The sequence below is a fragment of the Podospora bellae-mahoneyi genome, chromosome 6 (genome assembly GCF_035222275.1).
Source record: "Podospora bellae-mahoneyi strain CBS 112042 chromosome 6, whole genome shotgun sequence".
NCBI classification, from domain to species: domain Eukaryota; kingdom Fungi; phylum Ascomycota; class Sordariomycetes; order Sordariales; family Podosporaceae; genus Podospora; species Podospora bellae-mahoneyi.
The window spans coordinates 2,001,103-2,012,605 of record NC_085885.1 but is presented as its reverse complement, the minus strand read 5'-3'; the positions used below and the strand labels follow the sequence as shown (position 1 = coordinate 2,012,605).

The following is an 11,503-nucleotide window of genomic DNA, read 5'->3' as shown; positions in this document are numbered from 1 at the left end:
TGTGTGTGTGTGTGTGTGTGTGTAGGTACCATAGACAGATGGTGGGTGGGTGGCTGGTTTGGTCCTTCATGGTGCGAGCGGGATGAGAAGAGGTGTCATTTTGCATTACTGCCGAGATGGAGTGGCTCGTGGGAGATGAGAGTCGGAGCCGGGTGGTACCCTCCTTTGGGTTGACCCTGATTTTAGGTGCTGGAGGGTTCTCGAATGGAGTTGCATGTAGGTAGGTAGGCAGGTGTTCAATGGGGGGTATTGTGAATATTTGGTTTAAAAGATGATGTGGTTTGACGGCTGCTGTTTATCACGTAGTCCCTCATGTTTCGGTGTACTTCTAAAAGGCCGGATTTAATCCATTGATAGTCCAAAATACTTTCCCTCGAGTCTTGATGTTGCTGGCGCCAGAAACCGGGCCGTATCAGAATTGCATGTTTCCCTCAGAGATATCACAGTTGGTGTATAGCTCTCAGAATGCATTTAAAACCCATAATATTTCATATCATTCCTCCCAATTCAGCTATTTACTACTGCTGCTGTTCCCCTATCTCAATTGTACAAGTCAAGCTGTACATTTCTCCCACAATACACCCCCCGTTGGATTCATCCCCGGGGTATAATACTTCTCCAATCGTACCAAAAAAATAACCAAAAAGTAAAAGCCAAAAGCCAAAACCCACCCATAACACCCCATTTTTTTCATGTTCACACAATACAGGATATAACAATCCAAGAACTCCATAAACTCCCTATCCCAATAGCGGACGGATGGATGTCTCAAACCATCCACGCCAACCACCCCACCACCACCCCCAACAACATCCCCCGGCTGATCCCAACCGCCACCCCTCCATCCTCCTCATCCTCACCCTCCACAACCCCCGTAGCAGCAGCAAACCCCCCTCCCCTCCCCCCAGGCGTGATAACAACCGTAGGCCCAAAAGGAAACCCCATCGTCGTCGTCCCGACCACAACCCCCTCCGGCCCAATGGTGATCACCTCCCCCCCAACAGTAGTGGTAACCATCCTATCCCCCATACCCCCCGCCGCCGCCGGCGCGATAGTATACGTAGTCTGCTTCACCACCACCACGCTCGCCCCAATCTTGGTGATAGTCGCGCCCCCAGCAACGACATACTGCGTCTCCCCCGGCCTTGCGGCACTCCCCCCAAGCGTGATCGTCCCATGCGCCGTCACACCCCCAGGACCAAAAGTAATGACATCACCCCCTATAGTCGTCGTCGAGACGGTGCTACCATAAGTTATCGTACTCCCAGAGATGACGGCCAAGGTGGGGCCAATGGCAGTAATCAGCTCTCCTCCCACCACCACGACCTCTGTCGGAACAGGAGCAGCAGGGAGGTTGAGGGTTTGTGACCCGGCAGCGATCGCCGTGGGACCGATGGTGAATGTCTCGTCGTTGACTACGGCGATGGTGGAGGTGGGGGAGAAGGTGTAAGTTGATCCACCGATTATCACCCGGGACGAGGTCAGGATTACTTGTACGCCACGTAAGGAGGTCGTGGTGGGCGTGGAGGGGTAGTACACCCCTCCTCCTGTGGCCGTGACGCGGTCGATGGTTGTGTCTGCGCCTACCACCCTTGTTGGGTCGATCGTAAAGGTCTCGCCCGAGACGATGACGACTTGGGTTTTTTTTGTCGTGTTGTCTTTGATTGTGTTGTCGTTTATGACAATGGCGGTTGGTTGGATTATTACTGTTACCGGGGAGCGGGTTATGGTTGCTGAGCGGGACTCTTCGATGGGTTGGGGTCTGTTTGGGTTGTTTGGGTTGTTGGGGTTGGAGGGATTGCTGGGGTTGTTTGGACTGCTCGGGCTGTTGTTAGGATTGCTTGGGTTGTTCGGATTGCTCGGGTTGTTAGGGCCAGGATTATTGGGCTCAGAGCCGTACGACGGCGTCGAGATGGGAGAAGCAGCGCCATCTTCCGTGAGGGACTCATGATGAGCTTGAGTCCGTGGCGGTTGGGTAACACCATAATTAGGTGGCTTCATGGAGGTGTAAATCACAGCCGGGTTCTTGTCCGTCGTGACAAAAGTGACAGTGTTGGGCACAGTGCTTGTCTGTGGTCCATAGCCCCAGGGATAAGACGTGGACGCTGTGACCGTCACAAAACAAGGTGTGTTCTCCTCTCCGGTGCTTGTAGACGAGCATCGCGAGACGGTCAACCTGGGTGGTGACGGGACACACGATGAAACCGGCGGGGTCGAGATGGGGGGATACTCAGGCGTGTAATCCTCAGGGTTGCCAAACCAAGTCAGCGTGCTTGTGTAGACAATCGACCATACCGTAGGGGGAATAGTCAAGTCTGAAGGTTGGCAAAAGCTAAGAGTGGCTGTGGGCGTAGAGATATGTGGTGTAGTTTGGTTGGGGTACAGCACCGACGTCACAAAGGTCGAGTTGGAGTACCCGTTCCACGTCGATGTAGATGTCGTGGTAGCGGGATTACCATGCCCCAGGTCGATTTCCGTGACGATTGCGGTTACTACACTTTTTGACGTCCTTACCGGAGGACCGGCAGGACGGCCACCTCCCGGAATACCTGGTATCACGGGTGCTGGTGCGGGCGCCGGTTCCGGTTCTGGCTCCGGCTCCTGCTCTTCTGGTGCTGGCGTCTCTTGCATGGGATCGCCCAGATCAATATTCTGAACCCCATCTTGCGGGGCCGCGACCGGGGCTGGGATGGCGGGTGGCCTTGTTGGTGGCGTCCTGATCGGAGGAGATATAATCGATGTTGTCGTTTCGACTGGCGGCGGACCTCTGACGGTCCCCAAATTTGGCACAACTGATACCCTGGTCGGGAGTACAGTCCGTGTGAAGGCGTTGGTGTCGGTCGTCAACGTCCCACCTGAGCCGTATTCCCCCGGATACACATACTCCTCCTCTGCTGGCGTAGGCTGCGCGTTCGAGGCAGCAGTCAGCCTCAAAAGACCCCCGCCAAGTACAGTAACTTCCTCCTCATCGTCCACCCCGATGGTCTCATCAAGCTCGATAATGCCCGCAGCCGATATCCCAGGTCGAGGCGGCCCTATTGGCGGCACTTTCTTGGTGGTTGTGAAGGTAGTAGGTGTGCCAGGCAAGTCTATTGGTGTTGGTGGTGGATCAGGAGTTGATGTGATGACTGGTGTTGTTGGTTCTGATATTGGTGTTGTAGCGTTCTGGACGACATCGACACCTGCTCCATCTTGCCTCCTGAACCGAGCTGTTCGTCTTCCATTAGAACAAAAGGCTCACCACCCATCATGAGAGCGTCAACTCACCTTCAACTCCATTGTTGAGGCCAGCGCCAGAGAGCGCCGCGATCGAAAGCAGCAACCGCCTACCCCCAACCATGCTGCTATATCGTGGGTGATCGTATGCTGAGGGAAAAAAGCTTCACAGTTTGCCACAAGGACCAATCTATCGTTGAGTGATGATGATGTAGGGCCCTGTCCACCTCATCCATGCACCTCAGCCGCTGTATCGGTATACTGACATCAGGACACTGAAACCATGGCGCCTCGAAGGGGGGAATAGAAAGCAGCACTGTTCGAGATACGTTGGAAAAAGGCCACGGGAACTGGGGTGGATGTCGAACACAAAACACAACGTCCTGCAAGGGATTCGGGAGTCGGACGGGTATTATCCAAGCCCTGAGACAACACAACCACCCAGCGTCTGTCCACCGCGCATCAAAATGATTGCTGTGTAAATCGCTTCCCCGGCATGCCACAAGATCCAAGATTGATTGAAAGGTCTTTTCCTCCTCACACATGCTCCGTTTTCCACAACGCTAGGTTTGAGCCTAATAACAACACTGTGGGACGATCATTTGGAAAGCTGCCGGGCCAGCCACAACGAGCAAGAGGGTCAAGGCTGGGCAAGCAGGAAGAGAGAAAGAGAGATCCGGGGGTGAAAAGGCTTGCCAAGGGCCGATGGACAAGCAAGGGGCAACGAAGCACCCGATGGAGGGACAAGGGTATTTCCTCCCCCCTGCTCGGCCAGCCATGCCAGCCCACTCCGAGGGGACGGGACTTGAGTGAATCGGGTCAAGATCCACGATTGGCCAGTTTCTTGGCCCCAGACCTGCCAGCTACCGGTTGACACGGGAGCGCGGGAGGAGAAGAGGCTGGACCGACTTGGGCCCAGCGCTGACCGTTTTGATTCAAGTGAAAGACGTTCGATAAAGTAAAAATGCTTGGCTCTTGAAAACAAAAGAAAATGTTCCGAGCCTTGTCTGGTTCTGTCCTCTGGTCCAACATCTCACAACGTCGCCATCGACGACCACGTCCCATCACAGTTTCCCAAAACAGCCCTCCCTCTCACCCCCCGAACGGAAGGCTCTCCGCGTGGTGGCTATCTATTCTGCAGCAACAGGTTCGTGGTTGAGTCGGGGAAAAACGAGAGGGACGATGGCTGGCTCGGGCTGGGCCGGAAGGGCAAGTTAATAAATGATGTGCATACTACTGGCTCAGTTGGATGGCAACCTCCCAGGTCGGCGACTCGTTTAATGTCAGCTACAGCCCGAAATCAGTGTAACCGAACGATGGAATCGAAGTCCACCCTGCCCAGACCTGCCGAGCACCACATTGGGGAGGCAGTACCAGACTCTACTCCCTCCGCAGCCCTCTGGCGCTGGTCGTGCTGGCAGCCTGCGTTATTCCCGTACCTGCGCCCTCTGTGTTCCCCCCTCCCCCCCGCCCCTTTCACCCTCTCATAGCCAGCTGTATGGCGCTGCTGCAACCACAAAAGACGCGGTTTTTGGTTCAGAGGGGGCATTTCGGTCCGCCCACCCTCGATCCCACAGCTGCAACGATAGGCAGAGGCGGCCGGGCAGCTACATATGCCCCTTTTTCTTCTGCGTTCATCATTATCTCTCCCATAGAACTTGGTATCGTTTGATGTTGACAACACTGTGCAGAAACATCAGAATGGGGTACAATCTTATCATGTTCATGCTCTCCTTCGGGGCCTTCCTCCGTAGCGCTGAGCTGGTGGGGATGATAACGTGCGCAAAGCCGATCGACATCTGGAGAAGCCTGACTAGGGTCCACGGTGGCCTCCTTGGCTTTCTTGGCCGAGCTCGGCAATTGACAGACCTTTCGACACACGGGGCCAGAAGACGGCGAGAAAAGCTGCCGGTCAGCCGACAGGGGGAATCGGGATATGCATCTCGATATCTGGCAAGAGGAATTGTGGCGTCTGCTAGACTCCCGCAACTCCGCTGAGGCTTGTGCCCGCCCTGTCTGTTTTGGGTTGTGAGCTACATACAATCATATGTCTTGAATCTGCGAGGGCACAACCAGTCAGAGTTGTCTCAACAGAATGCGGACCGTGTTTGGAATGAGAGGATCCTTTCTGAGGCCTTGAGCCGCCAGTTATCTCGGTTGTTTGTTTAACGGGGGTTTGGACCCATGGTACCGAGTAACATCAAAAAATGCCATACCGCGTAAAACGTAAAAACGGTTCCCCCATTCCCGTCAGTCCTTTGCGACTCACGTTACAATGGGTAGCAGACCGTCTCGTAGCCAATGAGCTGCACGGGCAAGCGAGAGTAGAAAAACGACCGATGCATAACAAAGTCAGCAGCTGAGCTGAGAGAGTTTCAGAGATTTCTTGGATGTGTGAGAGCTTGGTGTTTGGAATGACGAAGCTCGACAGCATTTCTGACCAGCAGTTCATGACGAGTGACTGCCGGAGGTGAGCCGCATGCATGGCTGAACGCCAGAGAAGACGAAACGCCTTCCAGTTTGGGCACCAGTAACTGAAAACGCACCGCAGGTCGAGGTGGTGACGGCTTCATCGACAACCTGCTTCTTCAGGCTTGACGGAGTCCGCGATGGGCAGGTCGTGCAGGCTTTTGCCGTCCTCTAGAGCCGGCACCACGCCAACAAATGTCGAGATTGTTTTGCCGCCGTTTTGGGTGGCCGGTGCGGTGGGCAGAGAGCAATCAACAGAAAGCGTCATGTGCTGGGCCGGTGTGGATGGTCCGGACTCTCTGGTGGCCTAAAGGGAAAGGTTTGGTTGCGAGGTGGCTCGGTAAAATAGGTGGTATCGAATTTAGCCAGAGTGACCCCTCGCCTTCTGTAAGTGGTGAAATAGATTGACTCTGCCGTGTTTTATGCATCCTCGGTTCCTCTCTCTTATGCCAGCCAAACAGCGGCACTGAGGTCCGTGAGGATGGAGGGCTTCATTGCCACCGATATTTGACCAATATAACAGCCATTGCTTGTCGCTGGTGTGTCGTCGATAACCGCCAGTGGAACCTTGAGAGTGAGTTTGGGAACCGGGGCCTCATGTCCATAAAAGATAGGCCTAGCTCGAAACGCACGAGTTGATCGGTTGCTTTTTTAGCTCAAGCTTGGCTGCCTGTTTCGCTGTTGAAGTAAGGAATTCCCAATCGTGAGGGTCCGAAACCAAGGCGAGCTACTGTCCGGCACTTGCGATTCCCAAGATTCACAAGCGAGGTCCCTATCTCGATCCCGGCGGCGGTGGTGGTGGCAATGGCTGTTGTACAGAGTACAGAGTTCTTCTCGTGTGAGACTTGCAGAATGGTATCACGATGCTCTCTTCTTCGTGAAGGATGAGAAATTGAAGTCCGATGCTAGAGCATTTTATCAAGTGCCCTGATGCCTGCTAGTCAGTAAAACGGCGCGCTCGCTCCAGCGTTCGTTGGAGAGCTCCACCGAGGTGAGGCTAAGATTGGGATTCCAGGTCTGCCATGTTTTTCCACCCGTTATTTCCCCACACTCCGTGAGCGGCGCGGCGACGATATCGATCATGGATTCTGGGCGGGCTGGCCGGTGGTGTACGAGTCTGGCGGTTGTGAGTGGCTGATCTGGGGCTTCGGCTGGGGAGGTTTCTAGAGCAGGGCGGGGGCACAGAAAGAACGATTTCATGCATATCAGACGAACCCTGTCAAGGAGTGAAAAAAGGACGTCGTCGAGATCAGATCAGCCACCTGGAGATCTGACGGCGGTCGCAGCCACGTGCAGGGGTTCGCGATTCTCAGACATGGCTGAGGACATCATTTCGCTGGACAATTAACTGACGGCTTTCCCACAGCAAAAGTGCCGGGCTAGGTGCGGGATTTCGGAGGAACAAACGGACGGGTGCATGCGTTGTTGATAGAGATTAGAGGATTCTAAGCATTCTCAGCGCTTTTAGCAGTCCCCTGTCGCTTCGCTGTCCTAGGTGTACCGTCTTTCGGAAAGGCGGGGGGGTTTCGTTTTGCTCTAACGGAACTTTTCAGAATGATGGACTGGGAGAATGTCACCCAAGGAAGGAAGGGAGGACCTCCACCTCAGGGCATTCCAGTGCTGCCAATTCCACCCGCTCTCGCTTTCTCCGTCAACACCTATCTCAAACCTACTCACAGGCCTGGGCCACGTTGGACCCCCATAGCCAGGTCGACTGCAGCGCTGATCGCTGGCCTCTTGTTTTCCGACTGGCATTCCATATTTCCCGCCGTCTCATCATTCGTCCCGCCAGACGCAGAGGAGACGCAGACACGCAGACACGGTGCGCCCGCATACCGGGTGTGTGTTCCCTTATCCTCCACTCTCCCTCTCGTCTTGCTCCCCCCTTGTTGGCCCCCTACCCCAGGCCCTGAGTGAAACCTGCCTTTGCCTTGCCTTGTCTACCGACGGCTGAGCCTGTCCATCCATCTATCCACCCACCTACCTTACCCATTACTCACTGCCTTCTTCCAATTCTCACCTGCCCGGGCCTGCCAAAAAAGACTAACAACGGCCGGTAGTCCATGGCACAACAAGAAGACGTCGCAAATGTCCTAGGACCGCTGCTCTCGTGACAGACCGTCGTTGCCCGCGCGCGCACCCCTTCCCCAGCGCCGTCAGATCGGGTCAGGGTAGGGTGCTGCTACAATGCGGTTGCCCTGTCGTTCGACCGCTGTCATCTGTGACATCTTGCTGCTGCTGTCCGCGTCACGACTCGCTGCTGCTGCTGCTGCTGCTGCTGACGATGCCGCTGCCACCAAGCCACCAGCTGCTCCTCTCTGGATCCAGCCTTCTGGAGAATGGTTTGTGTCATGACTCCCCTCTGCGTTAGGTAGTCACTGCTGACACTGCTGGCAGGTATGGTATCGACGGCACATGGTCCAATTTTATGTTTGTGATAGGCTCGCCCGCCGAGATTGTCTACCTCACGCCATCGACGGCCTTGTCGGAAATCTGGACGATATCTAGCGGTGGCTGTCATCCGGTTCAAATCTGCATCAATGCTCGGGGTGGTGTCTTCAACTCCTCGCTGTCGGAATCATGGCAGCCATTGGGGGCTTGGAAGCTGGGCATGAACCACACGGGAATGGGGGGGAATGGTGATTATGGGTTGGAAACCTTGGGGTTCGTCAACACGCTGACTTCGGTGTCGACGCTCCTCGAGAACACATTGGTGGCCGCCATCAACGACACGCAGTATTACAACGGCTTTATTGGGCTTGGTGTCACGCCTGGGAAGTTCGGCTCCAATGTCTCGACTCCTTTTATCCCTCAGCTTGCCCAGGTGTATGGCGCTATTCCCAGTCATAGTTATGGGTACACCGCCGGCGCCTACTACCGAGAGAGTAAGTTGTCATGTGCGGAAAAGATATCACCAACACGTACTAACACTATTCAAGATGGCAAGAAGGGCAGTGGCACAGTTGCCTCTCTGGTTCTGGGGGGGTACGATAGGCTTCGATTCGTCCCTCACGGCAACAACTTTGCCCTCGATCCGATCACGCGGCTTCCTCTTGTTCGCCTGCGTGGTGTGACGGCGCAAATCACAGACGAGGACAAGGCCCCGGCTGCTAATTGGACATCAACAAGTCGGACGTTGGTCAATATGGATGATTCCATCGAGGCTTTCATCGACTCTTCCACACCGTACCTGTGGCTGCCGACTGAAGTATGCGAGCGTTTTGCTGATGCTCTCAATCTAACATGGAGGGAGGATCTCGGGTTGTACACTTTTGCAGGCGGAGGGGAACAGTACACGCGCTTTCAAAACGACGAGACTTTGTCCTTCACCTTCACCCTTTCGAGCTTTGACAACACCGACAACTTTGGGCAACCGTTTAATGTTCCGGGCGTGGTCAACATCACGATTCCGTCGGCGGCGTTTGCGCAGTTATTACGTTACCCTTTCAGAAACGTCATTCAATGGGGCGAATCGAGCATCCCGTATTTCCCGCTGAAGCGTTCGACTACCGAGGTCAACAATAATACCTATATCATTGGTCGGGCGTTTATGCAGGAGGCATACATCATTACTACTTACGATAAGAGCATGTTCTCGCTTCACCAGGCGTTGTTTCCCGAGGCGGCCTCGAGTAATTACTCACTTGAAGCCATCGCAAGGCCACCGGATAGCCCGTACCCAGAATTCACAAGCGCGCCTGCGCCGACTGGGACGAATAACAGACTGGGGACTGGCCAGACGGTTGGTATCGTGTTCAGCGCCTTCATCACAGGAAGTATTTTGGGGGCTCTGATATGGTTTTGCTGCCGTCGGAAAAAGTCAAAGCAAAACTCTCAAAATTCCGAGACAGACGAGGACAAACGCGAGGCTCACGTCACAGAAGAGGAGGAGCCACAGAGTCCAGTCAAGAAGGTGTTTTCGTTGATCATCAGGAGGAAGAGATCAAGGAAACCAGAAATTCACGAAGTGCACAACAACAGCACCCAACCCGTCGAGGTTGGGGCAGACGGAGAAAACCAGGTGTACGAAATGCCTGTACCGCCAGAACCGGTTGAGCTGGACAGCCATGATCTTGGGGATGACGAGACCGACGTTGGGGTAGATAGTGCCCAGGGAATGAGCGAATATGAGCTCACTCAGCGGAAACTGGAAAGGCAGATGAGGGGGCCGGTGCCGACTTATACACCCACGTCAACAACGCACATGACGATACCGACGGGGGTGATGCAGCAAGAAAAGTCCATGCAGGACATGAGCCGAGTTGCTCATTACCGACCGCCAGATACGCCCTCGCCGGTGTCGTCGCCGACGTATGCGAATAGCGACTCGTTTCCGAATTCGTTGCCGTCACCGATGACGCCGCATGGGGACTGGGCGGGGAGGATGTTTGATTTGCCTTCTCCTATGACGGTTGCTCCGCCGCCGTTGCATTTATATCCCCCTTCCCAGCAACACCACCACCACCACAACAGGACTTCGGATCCTGCTGGCTCGAGTTATTCACCTGTTTCCCCAACCTCGGCTCAGACGTTTGCCCCTTCGTCGGTGTCGATGAGTCGGTCGGATTCAAATGATGGGGTATCGCCCACGTCGCTGACTTCGTCAGTGAGGTTACCACCGCCGTCGTTTCAAAGAACACCGATTAACAACTCCCAGATTGTCTGCTTGGGACCGTTGCCGGAACATATCGAGCTGCCTACTCAACGTCCACCTCAACCACCGACGCCGACTACTAGAGTTTTTCACTCGAACGGGCAGCCGGTCGATGGAGGGGTGTCGCCTGTGTCGCCGACTTCTCCTTTGCCGCTTCCGCCGGGGAGGTTAGGGGGAGGGCATTATCGCTCTGAGAATAATGGCAGTAGTGAGACGTTGGGGAGTAATTTTACCGAGGAGGAGGCGGGGGAGATGATTTTGGGGAGGGGGGGGAATACGATACAACCAACACAAGGGGAGCAGCAGCAGAGGAGATTGGGACAGGTGCCTCAGAGGATAAGTCTGTTGCAGCCGCAGCCGCCGCCGCCGCCGAGGGGAGGGAGAGGGGGGGAGCAAGAGGAGGATGATGACAATGACATGCCGAATAGTCCGCAGAGCATGGAGCGGATAGAGGGACGGGATGGGTTGATTCATGTGCCGCAGGTGGCGGATAAGAGGTATAGTTGGGAGGAGGGGAGTGGGTGAGGAAAGGGGGGATAAGTACATATGGGATCATTAGTTTGTGGAGGGGGTGGGGAGGGGGGGGGTTGATATACCTACCGGGGCTTTGCGATGTTTTGTTGTTTTGGTTTTTGAAGTTCGGATATTTATTGTATGGCGTTTGGCGCCTGCCAGCGGGGATAAGTACATGCCTCGCATAAACCATCTGTTACCACCCCACCCGCGTTCGGGATGGTTGGGCTGGATTGGGATAGCGAAAATTTTGTGATTTGGGTTACGATCTTTTTTTTTTTTTTTTTTTGTCTTCTAGGGGAAGGGGAAAATATATAGGATGAAGCCTTTTTTTTCTGGTCGGGATGAAGGGCAGGGGAGATGGGTTGGTTGTTTTATTGCAATCAAGTTTGTATTTGTTTTTGAGTTACCTGGTAGAGATGGATTGTAGTTGAGTTGAGTGGTGGGGAAAGGGCTGGGGAATGAAAGATACCAATGATGTTCAAAGTATGCAGACACAAAGTGATGGTTAGGTATATGGATTCAAAACACCGCTTGCATGTGAAGGCTCTGTCTGTGTTCGCAGGTCATTAGGTGTGGGACAAGATTTGAGTGTCTTCCTATGATCAACGAATGTCATGGGTCTCAACAGCACCCTTCATGACAAGAAGA

General features: G+C 54.4%; 2 protein-coding genes across 2 annotated transcripts; one reads left to right on the top strand and one right to left on the bottom strand.

Moving 5' to 3' along the window:
* Positions 1-768: 768 nt before the first annotated feature.
* QC761_601620 (uncharacterized protein) lies at positions 769-6,224 on the bottom strand (the record flags this gene model as incomplete). Its single annotated transcript, XM_062880622.1, has 2 exons — positions 3,268-6,224; positions 769-3,209 (listed from the first exon to the last, which is right to left on the bottom strand). The coding sequence occupies exons 1-2, from the start codon at positions 3,338-3,340 to the stop codon at positions 769-771; spliced, it is 2,514 nt and encodes an 837-aa protein (XP_062729535.1). The 5' UTR covers positions 3,341-6,224.
* Positions 6,225-7,425: 1,201 nt separating this feature from the next.
* QC761_601630 (uncharacterized protein) lies at positions 7,426-11,328 on the top strand. Its single transcript, XM_062880623.1, is given in 5 exon segments — positions 7,426-7,954; positions 7,967-8,027; positions 8,083-8,570; positions 8,625-10,910; positions 10,919-11,328. Coding segments are annotated over 4 exon segments (2,871 nt in total). The 5' UTR covers positions 7,426-7,872; the 3' UTR covers positions 10,865-10,910; positions 10,919-11,328.
* Positions 11,329-11,503: the final 175 nt, after the last annotated feature.